Source organism: Leuciscus leuciscus (genome assembly GCF_965113295.1).
Source record: "Leuciscus leuciscus genome assembly, chromosome: 21".
Classification (NCBI taxonomy): Eukaryota; Metazoa; Chordata; class Actinopteri; order Cypriniformes; family Leuciscidae; genus Leuciscus; species Leuciscus leuciscus.
In genome coordinates this window covers 3,232,900-3,252,892 of record NC_138745.1, presented here as the reverse complement: position 1 = coordinate 3,252,892, position 19,993 = coordinate 3,232,900, and the positions used below count along the sequence as shown (strand labels likewise).

At 35.8% G+C, this 19,993-nt stretch overlaps 1 protein-coding gene across 1 annotated transcript in view; it reads right to left on the bottom strand.

The window, feature by feature from the left end:
- Positions 1 to 2,867: 2,867 nt before the first annotated feature.
- Positions 2,868 to 19,993, bottom strand: part of pemt (phosphatidylethanolamine N-methyltransferase) — an 84,713-nt gene continuing 67,587 nt past the window's right edge. Inside the window, exons 6-7 of the mRNA XM_082152208.1 lie at positions 7,440 to 7,514; positions 2,868 to 3,326 (exon numbers count right to left, since the gene is read on the bottom strand). Of these exons, the coding sequence (XP_082008334.1) occupies positions 3,272 to 3,326; positions 7,440 to 7,514 (130 nt within the window). The 3' untranslated portion in view covers positions 2,868 to 3,271. The remainder of the gene's footprint in view (positions 3,327 to 7,439; positions 7,515 to 19,993) is intronic.

Here is a 19,993-nt window from a genome sequence, read left to right as displayed (position 1 = left end):
TGAAGGCATCTGAATACATTTGGGTTTGACTGTAGTTGCAAAGTTACTTATAGCCAGCAGAATGACATCAAAATGAAGTGTTAGCAGATATTAAGTAGAACGTACTAATACTCTAATAACTTGACATGTATTTACAAAGTTATAGTCTGTAGAATATCCATCAAAATAAAGTGTTATAGAGGCTTTATATCATTTCGCTGCCAAAAAGCTGTAAACTACATGTATAGAAACAACACAGGCAGAAGGAATTTCTGTGTAAATGTTTATAAATGTGTTCTTATTAAAAGCATAAACATAAGCATGGAAATATTGTTTTCATAGACCTATATGGGGCAAGCGTTTGAGATTTAATGGTCTTTCTTAAACCTTCCCTGCCATTGACGGACTTCTGAATTATGCAACAGAAAGGCAGTGGATTACAGGTAATAATGTTGTTAATAATGTTCAGTTTCTTGCACAGAACGATCGTTTCACTTCACAAGACCTCAATGAAACGTCAGGAGATACGAGTATTCATTTAGTTTTGTCTGTATATGTTTTTTTTTTACTCAAGCCATTGACTTGCACATATAATCCAGCAATATAATATGGAATATTATATAATAAGGACTACAGTTTCAGCTAAAAAATTTTTTTGGGTGAACGATCCCTTTACCCAGTGTTGAGGAATGCATTACAGGTAAGTTACATAATCCGATTACTTTTTTAAGTAACTACTAAAGTAACACATTACTTTTTAAATTTACAACATTCAAACAATGTAACCTTTTCAAACAAGCAACCCAAGTTACTTTGTTTTCCCATGTATTGACTGACAGCTCTCCTGTCCCCATGAGGATTACTGTAGATTCAAGATAAATGTGAACACGCATTTACTCTTTATTTAAGCTAAAGTGCATTTACTCGCACAAAAGCAGATCAGTATTCCTCAAAATGAATAAAAACAGTGGGTAAAACTTTATTTTACAGTGTCATTGTTACATTATGTTACATGTAGTTATATTAATAACTATAAATTATGCATAATAACATGCAACTAACCCTCAACCAAATCAAACCTTAATCCTACCCTAACCCTATAGTAAGTACATGTAGTTACTTAATATTACTCAGTACTTAAATAATTAGGCTACAGTGTAACAAAGGCACCTTTAAATAAAGTGTAACCAAACAGTGAAATGCATTTTTATTTTATAAATGTGTTAAATAACACAAATATACTTGCCCTCAGTTTCACAGACCAGGCTTAAACTAGTCTGAGACTGAAATGCATGTTTGCGCTGTTTTAACTGAAGGCAACTTGCGCTGTCTTAAAATATGTCAGTGTCATTGTTCTGTCTCCAGATGCACATCAGTGATGCTTTTAAAGCCCCGTTTATAAAAGCTACTTAAATGTCCTCATTGATCTAAGGCCTAATCCTGGCTTTATCTAAACCCTGTCTGTGAACCCAGGCCTTTATGTATTTAATCTCACTTTAGTATTTGTCTGAGCTGCGCCCTCGACTGTACGGGCATAAATACACATCTCCTTCAGCATGAGGCTTATTCATTTCACTTTTGGGGCCCTATTTTAACGATCTGAAACGCAAGTATCAAACTTTGTAACTTTGTAAAAGTAACTTTGTGGGCGGGTCTCGGCGCTGGTGCTATTATACCGGCGGGATAAATGACTCTTGCTCCCGACGCAAATCTAAAATGTGTTGGTCTGAAGTAGCTTCATTACTCATAGGTGTGGTTTGGGCGTAACGTGAAATAAACCAATCAGAGCATCATCTCACATTCCCTTTAAGAGCAGGAGCGCTTGTTCCATGGCGGATTGCTATTATAAAACACAGAGAAGTGACATTGGGGATGGAGAAACACACCCAAATTAGCTTCGGTTAAACAGGCGTATGATAATTTGGGTAAATGTGTAAGCTAGATTTATGCCTATTTTTTTACATCTTCATGGACACAACAATGATTTCCCTCATGTGGAATATTTTCCCCTGTAATAATGTATGGTTTTCTAAAAATGAGAACTGCTGCGTCTGTGTGTAGATGAGAGGGGCAAAGTGTGTGTGTGTTGTGCACACGCTACATTATGGCCAAGCATGCGCCCTTAAAATAGCATCTGAACTCTCCACTGACTTTAGACTAGGTTTCTCCTGGTCTGTGGTGGAACTGTTTTCTGAAACAGCAAAATAGCACCAGGGAACGTTTGCGCCGGAACACGCCTCCTCTTTTTGCTGAACCGCCCCCGGGAGCGCAAGTTCATTCCCAAATTTACCATTGCGCGTCTGTGGAGGGAAAGGTCCGCTGTGTGTCGGGTGCAAAATAGGAATGATACATGCGTTGTGTACAAAGTCAATTGCGCTGGGTGCAAGATAGAGCCCTTGGTGTGAAAGAGTCTTTACATTTGCTAAAAATAAAACTTTTGTTATTTTTTTGTGGTATTAAAAAACAATCAAGCCCAGCCAAGGTGAGAAAAAGTAATGCAAAAGTAAAGTAACGCATTACTTCCCATACATACATAAATATTAGTATTGCAACACCAGTGTGAATGTAATGTGGACTGAGTCATTATCATAAATAAAAGAGGTTAGAGTCCAGCTACAAAATTAACATAAAACACTTACGAATAAAACATTAAATATTTGATTTACTTTATTAGCTATTTACTTGCATGTCATGTGACCGTTATCTGACATCACAGAACTAAGAACATGAAAAATGTGTTGTTGAATTATTGAAATATTTAAATTACTGTATACTTCAATTAAATATTTCACATCTAAAGGGTTTGGCCGGCAAAAAAAAATTACTTTGGGAATCCCTGATCGGTGCCATTAGAGTAAGAAGGAAAAGGAAGAAGAGTGTGTACATACTGAAAGATAAATCAAGAAGCGTCCATTTATTTTACCTTTGGAAAGAGAAACGTGCATCCGCAAATAACACAGAACAAAGTACATTCAGTCTCTGAACATGAAACAAATGGACCCTAAAACGGCTGATTTCAGCCTGGATGTGCATTAGGAACAGATTGAGGAAATACAAACATACTTTATGGTTATGATATGTGATATCAATGAGGAGCAAACTACAGGTTACAATTGGAAGATTGTCATTGCATTCACGGTTTGTCTTCCGTGTAACATAAAATCTTAAACATTGCGGTAGAAGTGTTGATCATCTATGTGCTGTGCATCCGTCCGTCTCCATCCATGATTCTCCATGCAGGAGCACGGATCGGGAATCTGGTGTCGTCGTTACACACACACACTCTTCATCTTCATTTGTGCTTGCAGCGCTGGCTCCTCTGCCGATAGATCTCCTCAGTGAATGGTCTGCAAACATGACACACACACACACACACACACACACACACACACACACACACACACACACACACTGTAAATCTCAAGAAGTGCTATAAGTGTACCACCCTGTGTAAGTGTGTGTGTGTGTGTAAGAGACGCTTTCCATAAATAGGTCAGATATAAAGGCCTGCAACTCTTAGTCAATAATGACACAACTAATTATCAGTGAAACGAGGTGCTTGACCTTCAGAAAACATATGAGCAGTTTTATGGTCTATTCATTAGGCGATATATATATATATATATATATATATATATATATATATATATTCCACGACACAATCGGCACAATAGCTAATGATTATGTGTCATTATAAAAGCGGAAACAATTAACCTAAAATACTCATGGTCATACAGATAAGAGTTAGACGTCATTCAAAACTGTAAAGGGTCTATTTTTATATTTTTATTTGTGTAAACTCACAGTAAAACAAATCATTGTGCTTTTGTAAAATAAAGAAAACAAACATGCTTTCTGCCGTCACGTTTTCTTTCCATTAATTTTTCGGAGCGCGTCACAAAAATGAATCTAAACTCAGCGTATCGGCTACTAGCAAGATCTTGTGTGCTTCTGAACTCTTGTTTTGGGTTGCCGTGTAGATCGTCTCTTCTTCTTCTGCTCTTTTACATGTCGTGGCGGTTAGCAAACGGTGTTGCATTACCACACGCGCCCCCTTGTGGACTGGAGAGTGAATCATCTGTGACTCAATGTATTCATCGTCTGACTGTACGAACCGAATACAGGAGGAATATATGTATCATTATACTCATAATATACAGTCAAACCAACATTTATTCAGACGACATTTCTCACATTATCACAGTTTATTCGCTATAGTTTAGAAAATGGTAATAAATATGACAAGAACTCAGTTGATATTTGACTGGTTTTGTCCGTCCTTCTGTTAGACTGTCTCACACATGAATTATGTTGAATATCTGTCAGCTGTTAAATTTAACTACACAATTAGATAATACCAGTTTAGCTCAACCAATCACCAAGCAATGCTTCATTTTGTTCAGTCTGTGTGTAAAAAGAGCATTAGCAATTAAAGACAAAACACTTCAGCAAAACATGATCAGCTCAAAGTGTCCCAATCATTTCTGGTCCCAAATGTTATACATTTTTCACTGTATGAAGAATCTTTGGGTATAATATGTCACAGTTTACTTAATTTAGCTCTCATCACTTACATAACTGAACTATAGTGTCCTGATCACACTAGTAAAATAATATCAAAAATGATATCTGGTGTCTGAATCATTTTTGGTTTGACTGTGTATATATATATATGTGTGTGTGTGTGTGTGTGTGTGTAGATAAGAACAGTCCAGACCAGACTGTTGATGCATGGTTTTTCTTTCACATCTGGATTAAAGTGATGTTAAAGTGATGTCGGCGCCCTGTGTTTATGCGGGAGACAGAGTTGTGTGTAATTGAGACGGATCATCCCAGCTCGTCTGCTCGCTCAGGCCACACTGCTGAGAAGCTGGTGCTGTTTTTGATTTAGTGCTATTAAAGTTCAGTTCTCTCACGGCCACTGTCGCCATAGAGACTTTACAGTGTATGTGTGAGCATATTCCCACATTTATTCCTGTCGCTATGGAGAAAAGTGGGCAGGTTTTCTGCTTAACCCTTTATGGCCGAGATCAATCTTAGAGCGTTTCAGACTCAGAACTGATGTTTTTTGTGTCTCGGAAGTAAGAAAGGCAACAAGACCATGGATGTGTGTCAATAACATACATTTTATTCCACCCCCACTACATTTTTAAAGCTACAATATGTAAGATTTTTATAATAAAATATCCCAAAATCACTTGCACAGTGTGATATATTTAATATATTCTGCAGTTGTGTATCCCAAAAGTTCCCAAAGATTTTTAATTTCAGAGAAATTCCAATTTTAAATAATGGCTCATCCCGGTTCACTTGTCACCTGTCAACGACGTCATTTCCGCGTTATCTCTGGTTTCCGCTTGTCATAGTAACCATGGCGACAGACGTGGACAACTGCATTACGTCTAGCAGCACGTTCACACTGTGGTTGTTTTGTTCAAACATTATGGACTATGGCAAGCAGACTTTGGGACAAAAGGAGAAATAAAATGAGGATCAATATCGGCGGCGATGACGCGCGATAAAAGGTTATTTTCCATGTTAATGAGAGTGTGTGTCCTATCCAGCCGCGACGGCGACACGTGACGATTCTATTTTAGAAACGGTTTCTATTTTTCTGCGACGTCGCGCTGGAACAACAAACACAAAGTGTGGCGATGATAATCTCAGGTGCTGTTTATGTGCTTTATTTAATGTTAAAAGCGTGTAATGTGACTCTGAATATCATTTAGTGCTCCAGCTTTGTAGCTGTAAAAGCAACAATGGATAATTCACCTCAGATCTTCAAATTAAACAAATGGAAACAAGAACGTTCAAACTGTGAACAAACAAGTGTATTCTTTGACAAAGATTGTTTTAGTAACTCAGCCTATGTATTGTTAAAGGCATACTTCACCTCTGGAAAGATGAATGTGTATTTAAAATAGGTCATTTATGTAGAAGAAATGTGAAATTATTTTTGAATTTGGAGCTTTCTAGACTGAGAAAAGCCAGAAAATCTATTTTTGGATTATGTGGATGAAAGACAACAACTCCCAGAATGCACTTGCTTCGCTGCCCTAGGAGGCCACTCCCAAGCCACGCCTACCGGTTAGAGAGCGCAGTTGAAAACAACAAGGCTAGGCTACTAGTGAGACTCCGTGACGAGTTTGCCCGGTATTTCGAGATCGCCCAAAATGTCCGGGATTCGGCTTTTACGTTCTACAGTCGCCATTCATCATGTTTACTGTGGCGAGCAGGACGAGGCTGACGGGCGCGGGAGAACGGCGCGAGGCCGGTGGAGTGATTACTGAGACGCACCGATCTCGTATCTCTCACGGAGGAGCGGGAATTTTCTTAGCAATGTTAAAACGCACATCAACCGATCACTTGTTTAGTGTTCATGTAAACACTACATTCAGATTCACCAATCGGAATGAATTCAGTTAGATTGAAACAAAAGGTGTGCATGTAAACAATGAATGGCGACTGCAGAAAGCAAAAGCCGAATCCCGGACATTTTGGACGATCTCGACGGCCAGACATGTCGGGGAAAAGAGGATGGTAACCCCTACTACTCAGCTTTCTCCACAGAACAAGAGCCTGCTAGCTTAGCTTCCAAAGAAAGACGGCTGATACTATGTGTACATTCTGTGAGTGAGATCCCTCTATGGGCGGGTTGAGAACATGCGGGACAGCCCCTCCTACTGGCTGTAGTCTTCAGCCTCTGGCCATAAAATCCTCCGATGACACAAAATGACGATTTTTGCGTCATCGGAGGATTTTTTCCAGACAAAAAATACATAAATCTCTCATCTCAGGGGGATATGAGGATAGAAAGCACGGTAATTCGAAAATACTACAGGTTTTCTACTAATACAAAGCTTAATGCTAAATCCTGAAGTATCCCTTTAATAATGTTTAAATGGTGTAATATTTGTGAGTTTGATTATGTAGCGACTTATCCATTTTCTTGCGAGATTTCTTGTCAAGATTACTCTGGTGCTGTGCACTCGCTGTGAGACTCTGCCCACACACTGTTCTGATTGGCTGACTCCGCCCACATGCTATTCTGATGGTCTGACTCCGCCCACACACTGTTCTGATTGGCTGACTTCACCCACACGCTGTTCTGATTGGCTGTGGGTTTTGACTGATTTTGACGAATCTCGCAGTCGCGTCGCGTCTAGTGTTGACAGCCAAATTATTTGTCACTGGAATCTTATCGCATCGTGTCTGGTTAGGACACGGTGTAACACACATGCGCATGACGTCACCGTTTTCACTAATTCGCATTTTTGTAGTTTACATGGAGACAATAATAGCATGGTTTTCAAAAACGTTCACATTGAAACCAAAAGTTTGTGTTTTCAGGCCCCCAAAATGCCGTTGTCATGTAAATGAACACATAAAAAAATTAAGTTTTCAGTTTTCAGTTGAAAATATGTGGTGTAAACGGCCCCTGATTCTGATAACACACTTACCCTTCACATGCAATAGCTACTCTGTAGGAAACGGCCACCACTGCGGTCAGGACCACCCCTATAGGACTGGCATTCCTAGTGCACACACATAAAGAGACAAACACACAACATATTCACTTAAAGGGTCATGAAACCCTGAACCAAATTTTCTGAGATTTTAACAGAGGTATGTGTGTTGAACACAATTGAAGACAATGTTAGCATCTGTTAGATTTAATAGTAGGGGGAAAATGGTTACATTTTAAAGCACTATAGTACTTTGATGACTCATCTGTGTCTCATAATTATTCATGAGACTGAGTTTTCTTATCCAATGAGAAGACACTTGCTCTTAATTATTCATGACACCACGTGGAACTTTCCAATGACAGACATGTCAAACTGTGATATCGCGTAGTAGATGAGAGAGGCAATGATGGGACGCGCATTTGTTTTCGTGGTGCAAAAGTTCCAGTGCATCTTTCCCCGCGATGCTGCACGGTCTAGACTCCGGCCATCAACCACGGACACATCTAAACTATGTGTGTGTAGCAACCACTCAACGGGAGAATGGTGGACTTCGGCCTTGTACACCAATGCAGGTTGCGTCTTGCGAGTGATGCGGTCCCGAGGACTTTTCTATCGCTTCAGAGGTGTGTGTGTGTTTGTGTGTGTGTGTGTGTGTATGTCTAAAATGTAACCCTGACCGTTTTACTTGCCTTTTGTTAAATAATCACTCGTTATTAAAATTGAGATATTTCGATAATACCTCAATTGTATGGAATGTATGCTTAATTTGTGCAAATTTCTATGTCACCGTCCATCTAAAATTTATTATTTTCAAATAGTGTGTATATAAACAAATATATATTTTATAATGACATAATTATACATATGCATGTACATTTATATGTTTTAAATACAATTATGATTACTGTAGGCTAATATACACTCACCTAAAGGATTATTAGGAACACCTGTTCAATTTCTCATTAATGCAATTATCTAATCAACCAATCACATGGCAGTTGCTTCAATGCATTTAGGGGTGTGGTCCTGGTCAAGACAATCTCCTGAACTCCAAACTGAATGTCAGAATGGGAAAGAAAGGTGATTTAAGCAATTTTGAGCGTGGCATGGTTGTTGGTGCCAGACGGGCCGGTCTGAGTATTTCACAATCTGCTCAGTTACTGGGATTTTCACGCACAACCATTTCTAGGGTTTACAAAGAATGGTGTGAAAAGGGAAAAACATCCAGTATGCGGCAGTCCTGTGGGCGAAAATGCCTTGTTGATGCTAGAGGTCAGAGGAGAATGGGCCGACTGATTCAAGCTGATAGAAGAGCAACTTTGACTGAAATAACCACTCGTTACAACCGAGGTATGCAGCAAAGCATTTGTGAAGCCACAACACGCACAACCTTGAGGCGGATGGGCTACAACAGCAGAAGACTCCACCGGGTACCACTCATCTCCACTACAAATAGGAAAAAGAGGCTACAATTTGCACGAGCTCACCAAAATTGGACAGCTGAAGACTGGAAAAATGTTGCCTGGTCTGATGAGTCTCGATTTCTGTTGAGACATTCAGATGGTAGAGTCAGAATTTGGCGTAAACAGAATGAGAACATGGATCCATCATGCCTTGTTACCACTGTGCAGGCTGGTGGTGGTGGTGTAATGGTGTGGGGGATGTTTTCTTGGCACACTTTAGGGGACCCTTAGTGCCAATTGGGCATCGTTTAAATGCCACGGCCTACCTGAGCATTGTTTCTGACCATGTCCATCCCTTTATGACCACCATGTACCCATCCTCTGATGGCTACTTCCAGCAGGATAAACGGGAGCTTCGTGCCCTGGATGTGCATCCCACAAATCTCCATCAACTGCAAGATGCTATCCTATCAATATGGGCCAACATTTCTAAAGAATGCTTTCAGCACCTTGTTGAATCAATGCCACGTAGAATTAAGGCAGTTCTGAAGGCGAAAGGGGGTCAAACACAGTATTAGTATGGTGTTCCTAATAATCCTTTAGGTGAGTGTATGTAGTAGTGCATTCAGTTACTTTTGAAAGGACAAAAATAAGGTGTCAGTGTATTTCATTAGACTTTAACTTTGTCAGCTCTAAAAAAAATCTAGCATTTCCTCACGTTTTACCACTGATTTTTAGAGACAGTCGATGCGATGGCGATGACAGCCCCCCCCCACCCACCCACCACACCCACCACACCCACTCCCCTCCCTTCTTCTCACAGCCATCCACGCCCATTTAAGTTGCATTTTTCAAAAAGATTGTGAGCTAGACTTGAGCTGAAAGAGGGGGGTTTCATGACCCTTTAAGGCAAGACAAGACAAGCTGAGCCAGAGATTCTTAACTGGTTTGGTCATGGGAACACATTTTCCCATGATGGTCATTAAAGTGATTAGTTCACTTCAGAATTAAAATTTCCTGATAATTTACTCTCCCCCACGTCATCCAAGACGTTAATGTCTTTCTTTCTACAGTGGAAAAGAAATTAAGGTTTCTGAGGAAAACATTCCAGGATTTTTCTCCATATAGTGACTTCAATGGGGTCCAACAGGTTAAAGGTCCAAATGTGAGTTTCAGTGCAGCTTCAAAGTCTCGACACGATCCAGCCGAGGAATAAGAGTCTCATCTAGACAAACCATTGCTCATTTTATAACAAAAATAAACATTTATATACTTTTTATCCACAAATGCTCATCTTGCACGTCCACGTAATCACGTTGAAAGGTCACGTGTGCCCAAAAAACTCAATCTCATTTTCTCCTCCAACTTCAAAATCGTCCGACATCGTTGTTTTACCTTTTATTTTTTATTTTTGGTAAACGGCGTTTGACTTAGTCTTTGCACATTCGCTTTGTTAACACTGGGTCTGTTCTTCCTCCTATGTCACGCTTGACCTTTCAACGTGATTACGTAATGTGTGTCGCATTACAGCTAGTGCAAGATGAGCACTAGTGGTTAAAAAGTATATAAATGTTTATTTTTGTTATAAAATGTCTGCTGGTTTGTCTAGATAAGACTCTTATTCCTCGGCTGGATCGTGTCGAGACTTTGAAGCTGCACTGAAACTCACATTTGGACCTTCAACACGTTGGACCCCATTGAAGTTACTATATGGAGAACAATCCTGGAATGTTTTCCACTGAGTTGACCTCTGGTTACTTAAGAATATTTGTGTTTCAGTCTCACCCTGACCTGAATTTTCTACTATTGTTGAGCATACAATACTGTCAATTCCTGCGTATATTGTTGTACTCTCCTCCCTCCATTCAGGAAAACACCTTCTGATATGAAAACATAATTGAAAAACATTTGTAGGTCAACACCACAACTGCAGTGCTAATGTTATACAACCAGACAAAAGACAGAAAGGCCACAGCATCACAAATGGTAACCAAAGGTGCCATAAGGAAGAATCTGACGAAAATACATTTTAGATGTAATTATCTACATAAGGCCATAAACATGATGCAAAGGGTTTTAAAAATCAGTAGTGTTCAAAAGTTTGGGTACTTCTGCTCACCAAGACTGCATTTATTTGATAAGCAAAAACAATAATATTATTACAACTCAAAGTAGCTGTTTTCTATGTGAATTTTTTTTTTTAAATTAATTTATTCCTGTGATCAAAGTTGAATTTTCAGCATCATTACTCCAGTCTTCAGTGTCACATGATCCTTCAGAAATCATTCTAATATGATGATTTGATGCTCAAGACACATTTATGATTATTATTAATGTTGAAAACAGTTGTGCTGCTTCAGATTTCTATGGAAACTGTGATGCATTTCTTTTTTTTAATGATTCTTTGATGAAATTCAGCAGTATTTATTTGAAACGTAAATATTTTTAACATTATAAATGTTGTTATTGTCAAAATCGATTAATTTAATGCATCCTTGCTGAATTAAAGTATTAATTTCTTTAAAAATAAATAAATAATTTAATCAACAGACACATACAAGAAACTAACTTTAGAATAAAATGAATTGTTTAAATCTATTTCAGTAGTTTGGAAGATATATCCATATCCAGATGTCATAGAGTGACTTGATTGTGAATCAGATTTGAACTTTCCCTTCACAGAGATGATCTCAACATGAGTTCTGGATCATTACACGGCATGCTCGAAGACTTCGCATGTTTAATATCTGAATTATGTCCCGAGCGCTGACACCGAAAGGCAACAGGCATGAAAAATGAAATTTCCATTTAATATGAATGACTATTAGCCTGAAGTAGGGCAAGAGCTGTCGTCATTCAGCGGGTCAGTGTGAAATAACACAGACTGTTATTTCATTTTGTTGATAAAGGCCAGAGATTGAGAGAGAATGAACAGTATATTGTGTTTGACGGATTGACTGATTCAAACAAGAAATCAGAATATGTGTTGCTTTTATGCAACTGTTATGCAACAGGATACACACAATAACCTATATAAACATTTTACGGAAATGATTCACAATGAACCAGTACGTTAAACATTAATGCACACATTATTACCGAATTGTATCCAATCAGAAACCAGAAAATTAATAATCTCTTTTATAACAGAATTAATATAACATGGCTCAAAAGAGCAGCAAATGACAAAAACTCAAAAAGTGTCTGTCCTGTCAATTTATAAATTTATTATTGATAAATAATCTTCAGATGGAACTAGAAGATCAGCGGTAAATTCTTTACCATACAGAGAGAGAACGGCAGAAATTATTTTTTGGCCAATACCATGTTTCATTCATAAAAAAAAAAAAAAACATTAAATTTGTTAGAACTATTTGCATGTATTGTGGCATTAATCTCATTTATGCAATGCAAAACAATCATATTCTTATTACTGTAACAAATAGTTATAAATAAATAAAATACATTATCTTATATAACTTCTAACTCTATATTACAGTAATGAACATCTAAAAAAAGAAGAAGAGTGCAACAGTTCCAGAAGTAAAAACTCCAATCATTTTCTCCATAGAAGAAAGGATTATTACAGATGATTTATAAACCTTTAAAAGACAGGCCTTCTGTGAACTACGAGGTTGTTAATTGATGGCATTTGCTTCTTTTGAAGCCGTCAGCCTGCTTAGTTTTAAAATAATCATTGACAGTGGAATTCTTGGTGAAAAACTACATTACCCATGATGCTCTGCAGAAATCCCACCAATCAGTCGCGGCAAGCAAAATGCGCCAATGAAGCACAGCGAATGATGTCATTGAGTTGATCTCCCTTCGCTCTCAAAATACTTAAATGTGTGTATGCATACTTTGCAATAAACAATTAACATTTTTAAATGAGTAGTTTTGTTTCTCCACCCTTTCTAACTTGATTATGCTGTTTCGCAATGCTTCGTGGGATTAGTTCTTTGTCTTGTACCTTTGCATTTTTGTTCAATGTTCAAATTTGTTCTCTTCTCCTTGAAATCAAGGTTTTTAACGTTGTTATTCTCCTTGTAGCTGATTGGCTCGGTTCATGACTTATAACGCTTTAATGAAGACTTAAAAAAAAAAATCCCAATGGGAGAAATGAATGGAAAAAATACTTCCGGAACCAATGCCGCTGAAAAGTGGACGGGCGCTAAAACACTCTATTGAGAATAATGGGAATTACAATAAATTAAAAAACAAGTTACATTTTTTAAAATTAATTACTTAATTAATTTTAAAATAAAATAAAATAAAATAAAATAAAATAAAATAAATAAAAAAAAATAAAAAAAAATAAAATAAAATAAAATAAAATAAAATAAAATAAAATAAAATAAAATAAAATAAAAATAAAAAAAATAAAAAATAAAAAATAAAAATAAAATAAAATAAAATAAAATACCTGGAAATTATACTTCATTTTATGCAAAACATCAATTTTTTTCTTTTGATTTTGCGGTGAAATGCGCGATGTTATTGTGCGATTCCCTCATTCTCATGGGGTCAGACTGACCACTCACGTTTCTGCTCATTCATCTTTTACTGTCCCTCCAGACAGACGTGACACTTCACATCCTCTTAATGATTAGCAGAAACTGATGAAACACACACAGTGTGACCTGGTTATAATCAGAGCACTCTTCACATTTACAGTCTGATGTTCAATCTTCTTCTGCACAGTTTATGGCCCTCGAGACAAAGCTCTGGCTGATGAGAGGCTGATGCAGGCGAGCAGCGTCTAATTCACACTAGTTATTTGCAATGAAAAAAGTGATTTATTAAAGAGCAGAAAATGATTCAGCAGTGAAAACATGAGTATAAAAAAGCATGAAAACTCTGAATCATCATGCACCAATGCTACATTTTCTTAATGTCGTAATTATTTATTAACAAACAAGTATTCATTACTTCAATGAGCTCATTGTTTCTGCATTAAATTACATTGTTTAAATGAATGCATTTTTAGCTAACTGTGATTTGTATATGTACATTTCTGAAATGCATAACTCCCTCTGATAATGTATTACTCTAAATTGTAATGTGGACTCATGCATTTACTGTAAAGCTGCTTTGAAATGATGTGTACTGTGAAAAGTGCCATACAAATAAATGTGAATTGAATTAAAAACATGATTTTAATAATTATCAAGAATCACGTTGGCAGAATCTGTTTCACTTTTACCACATTTTCTTTTAAAGCTGAACCTTACGCTTCCCATAATAGAGAGTTTACTTATTCAAAAGAACGGATATTACATTTGCACATGATTTGACCTTTTCCTTGAACTCATTTCCAGCGCAAGTGCATTTATAACCTTCTGGGAAACATTCATTTAAGCAAATACATCCCTAATAGCATTTGACTTCATGTGCGCTTTTATAAATGACCACCTACACGCTTCACAAGCATCTGAGTCGAGTCATTTGGCTTAATCACATCCTATTGGCCAATCAGAACGAGAATATCTCATTAAAACAGTGATGTCAAGGTCCTTCACGTCTATGCTCACGCCGTTGGGCCCAGTAGAACGGGATATAGATATGGTTATTAACTAAACGATAGCCTTCGTCGCAATAAATGGTGATGGACAGCTCAGTCTCGACCCAATTTCAGCCTCGTATGGGGAAAAAAAAATGTGAGGGAAACTGGGTTAATGTGCTTTAAGGAGATTTCTATCACCCTCATGTTGCCGGATGACTTTTAGACAAGCTTAGTGTGAGAAGTGGATCAGTTACAGTCAATGAGTTGAACTGGATCATCAAGATTCATAAATGAATCATTTGTGGACCGGATCAGGTGATTTTTTAACCATTTGCACATGGTCTGTCAGTCTGTTCATCACACACAGAAGAATATACAGAAGAGCATGTGTCATATAGACTGCTTTATTTGAATGTTTTTATGATACTTTTGCATAGGAATGCACCGATATGAAAATTATTAAATCAGTTGTAAGTTGTATTTTGGATACCACATATCTGAGTTTAAAAAAACACTATAGATATTGTTTGATAAGTGCGATCTCTATTGTCCTTGAAAACCAAAAAAGTAGCGCTTGAAAAGTCCTTGAAAGTCCTGGAATTTCTTTTCCCAGCGTCTGTACGAACCCTGATATTAAAATTAAAATGAGAACATGATAATTGTGTGTTTGGGATGTGGATTTTAATGGTGAGACTTAATCAGGCTCTCATAAATTATATTAAAATTAGAATTCTGTATTCAAGCGCTACTTTTTTTGGTTTTCAAGGACTATAATTAGAGATCGCACTTATCAAACAATATCTTTAGTGTTTTTTAAGGACATTTTAAAACTCAAATGACAGATATATGGTATCCAAAATACAACTTACAACATATTTAATAATACATATTAAATGCAAAGTTTAAAATGGCTATTATTGCTCATTAAATCATATTTTATATTATAATGTTGGCATACTTCGTGTGGAGAAAAGGTCTGATGGGGTTTATCAGACGGGTTCATTTTGCATGAAAAGACTGTATTTGTGTTTTTTGTTTGAATTTTTTTTATTTATATATATTGTATTTAAATATCTCAAACACTTTCAATTTCAAAAGGTCAAATTCAAGTACTTTAAGCACCTTAATTGTACGAACCCTGTTTTATGTAGCCGATATGACGGACTTGCGCTGCACATGTTGCACTTTTCTGTATTTTCCTTTTTGTAGTGATTTCAATCATATTTCAAGCCGGGGCGGTTCTACGGTCAGAGGATAGTCAGGGCTTTAGCCCAAACTAAAATTGGGTATTTTTATTTAAAGGAATTAATTCATTAATTATAAAAGCGAATAAAGAAAAAGAAAGGTGTATTGTATTAGTGAAATAACTGTAACTATTTGCAAATAATATTGTATTTGTAATTATGCATGCATTCTCTCTAAATGAATCAAGGAAATTATAGCATATTTTCAATTCAAAAAGGCTAAATTTAATAAATAAAGTCATTTGCGTCACCGGATACTGTCAGTAGTTGAACATTTCTATTGTAAAACAGTCAAATATTAAATGTTTATCTACTTACATTTTACCAGGCATTCGTTCACTTCTTTAATCATTTTGACATTGACGAGCGAGACCGCTGAACTTATAGTCTTCCTAACAACAAACAGAGCGGTGCGTAATGCAGTGCATCAGACCAGCATCAAGAATATCAAGTCAATCTCTTATTTGCATCTTAAGTTTGGTTTGTGAAAGTGTAGAACTCGCGCGAAACACATCTTCAGCACGGCGACTCATTTAAACGCCTCTGATTGGCCGATGCGTTCAACAGACATGTCTGTGATTGGCTACAATGCTCAACAAAATATCATGCATCCCTAACACTGTAAACCCGGATAAGTTGGCAAAACTCAATACATTTAAGGCAATCATTTGCCTCAAAATATTTAAGTTTCAAATATTCAAAGTTTAAGTAAGCAGAACTTGCAGATTTTTATTTTGTACTCATACATTAACGTGAAATGTTTAACTTAAAAATTTCATGCAACCTCAATGTGACATTTTTTGTTATTATAAACTTATTGAACTAGTTCAATAAATGCTAAGATGATAACAATAGCATAGTTTGCCCTTACTGTATGAATGCTGCAATATAAAGCATTGGCATGCTCTCAAACCAAGCTCATGCACCACTTGTCATCATGATGATAACTCTCCTAAACTCAACATTAACAAAAATTCTTCTAAATTAGCATAACAAAACATGAATCACTACTAAATCTCCCACTTAACATTAATCTTGCACACACACAAAAAAACATTATATAACACTTAACTTCAGCGTTTACTCTCCCTTTCGAGTGCCATGGGCAAAGCATGCTGGGAAATAGAAATCCCAGCCCAGTTTCAGTTGAACTTCAGTTCGTCTAAATTAAAAGAAATAATTTCATAAAACTCAAAACAATGAAACAGTTCAGTTTACTTAAAATATATCAGTTCTGTGAACTTGAAAGAAAAAGAAAGTGCTAAATACTCATACAAGTTAATATGACTGAACTAATTAGTTTAATTTAAGTTCGTCCTACTCAAACCAATTAATTATTCTGAGTGTTAGGGTTTACAGTGATGAGGGTCAAGCATTAAAAGGCCCTTGTTCACTGTACACCACATACAACATATATAATATGCAATTCAATTACATTTATGCAATCTGAGTGATCAGACCAACCTTAAATAACATGAGACTGAGTGACTAATAACAGCTGACAACTTTTCCTTTGGACTAACAGAGCTGTGACACTAAAGCTTATGAAATGCTCCTTATCAAGAGTCAAACATCATTTTTTTATAATTCTTGTGCACACTGACCCACTTCTTGAGCTCCGGATGCTACAATAACTACCAAATTTGCTTTAAATGTCTTCCTGCTCTCCGTCCTCATATACACACACTCCGTTATCTAACACTCGGCCCTTCTGCATCACTCCAGGACAGAAGTAGGTTAATCTGATGACGGTTAGCATGTGCGCACCTCCATCTATGCCCAGTTTATGTTGCATATGGAGGCAAACAGACACAATCTGCAGACTTTTCCAGCTTTATGAGCTGATTTTAGGACATAATCTGTGGATCGGATTTAAACGTGTTTCACTGAGTCACACTTTTACTGTTAGCAAAACACTGAACACCATAAGGGGAACTTTAAAAAAAAACTTTTTAAATGAAATTAATATAATATTGTCACTGTAATATTTAGTATTTTGAAGGGATTTCATCATACTAAACAATATTTATAATTTCCATTTAAAATAATACAAATATAAAAACTGACTGAAAATATTTGTATGAATATATATCATATCATATATCATAATTTATATATACTGCATAATAATTTACTTATTTACAATTTAAGATAAGACCATAAGTGTGTATTTTATATATATATATATATATATATATATATATATATATTGTATTTACAGGGGATTTCATGGTACAAACCATATTTACTTCTAAATTAATCAACATTTACATTTAAAACAATAAAAAATATAAACAAACAAACTGAACAACATAAGTGTAACTTTTTCATATATAAAATTAATATACTACATTATATTATATATATACAAAATATTCTACATTTTGAGGGGATTTCATGATACTGAACAATATTGATTTCTAAAGTATTCACCATTTACATTTAAAATAATATAAGGGACAAACATGTTATTCTAATAAAAAAAAAAAAAATTATATAATAAAAACGTAAACTTGACTCAACAGTACCAGATGATTAAATATCCCTGGGTTTGTTGCTAAAAGCATAATTAATGTGAGCAAAATGAGCATGCAGGAGATGAATGTGAGTGTGTGCAGCAGGACGCTGTGATTGACAGCTGTTGAGGATGCTCTGTGGACACAGATTACATCGCTCACGCTACACTGAAATCACAAAGCAAAACACATCTCACTGCGTCACAGCTACTGATACACATCTACTGACAAACAGATGCAATTTCAATTACTTTACTGAAAAAAAAAGGTCTTGCAACCTCTTGTGCTTCAACAAAGAAATATTCCTCTGAATAGAAGCTTAAATTCACACAGTTACACGAGAGGCCAGCTGGCATAACACACATAACACACAAACGTGGAGAAAGATGATAAATTCAAGGTAAAACTTTAAAACAAATTAATATAATGAATGCATGCTAAAACCTTGAGAATTAATACTTCAAAATAGCCAAATAATACTATTAAAATTCAAAATAGCATGATTAGAAAATGATGCAAATTAAGATCTGATGGCCAATAAAAAATATGCATTATTCATTCATTTTCTAAATGAATTGGTTTGTTAAAAAAACAAAAAAACATTTTGAATTAAAAAACAACAAAAATTTCTCTGCATAATATTATTTGATATAATAGTCAAATATGATCTAAAAATAATATCAAATAATGTAGAACATTTAACAGTAAGGTCCCATTAGTTAATGCATTAATGCATGCAAAATACATTTGTTACAGTATTTATTAATCTTTGTTAACATTAGAGATACAAATGCAACTGTAAAAATCAAGCAAAAATGGTCAATAAATGTAAAATGAATAATAACAACAATAGACAAATATTATCTGAAATAATATTGTGACAACTAAGATTTTGATGGCCAGGAATGAAATGTTAATGATCCATATATTTTCTGAATTCAACTAGCAATGTTTAATAACGTAAACAGTGAATAAATGATTTTTTGAAATGAATTATTGAAAAGCATTATGATATAAGAGTGTGTGTGATTGTCCCATAAGCGTGGGCGGTCAGAAACACACTCATCTGACATTTCTTTTCACTAATGCGTGTGAATCCAGACACACACACACACACACACACACACACACACACACACACACACACACACACACACACACACACACACACACACACACACACACACACACACACACACGAGAACACGATCTTCACATAACCTGGACATGCACAGAGTGTTCATGCTCTAATAACACACAGAGAAACTGCTGACGACGACTCACATTGTTTTATCATCAGGACTGATCGTCCACATTAGTGTGACTGTATGCAGGAGATCATGTGATGTGTTTCAGTCCTTCTCTCGCACGGCTTCACGACGTACACCTATTCAGACTCCTTCAACATCTCTCACATTATCACAGTTTATTCACTATAGTTTAGAAAATGGTAATAAAATATGAGCAGAACTCAGTTGATATTTGACTGGTTTTGTCCGTCCTTCTGTTAGACTGTCTCACACATGAATTATGTTGAATATCTGTCAGCTGTTAAATTTAACTACAACAATTTTTTTTTATGAAATGAATATACTATATTATAATTTTCATTTAAAATAATAAAAATAATGAAAATATTTGTATAAATATATATCAAATGAATATACTATATTTGTTTTCAATAATATTTTCACTTTATTCTGTATTTTGAGGGGATTTTATGATACTAAATTAATATATATATATATATATATATATATATATATATATATATATATATTAATTTAGTATCATAAAATCCCCTCAAAATACACTTTATTCTGTATTTTGAGGGGATTTTATGATACTAAATTAGTATATATATATATATATATATATA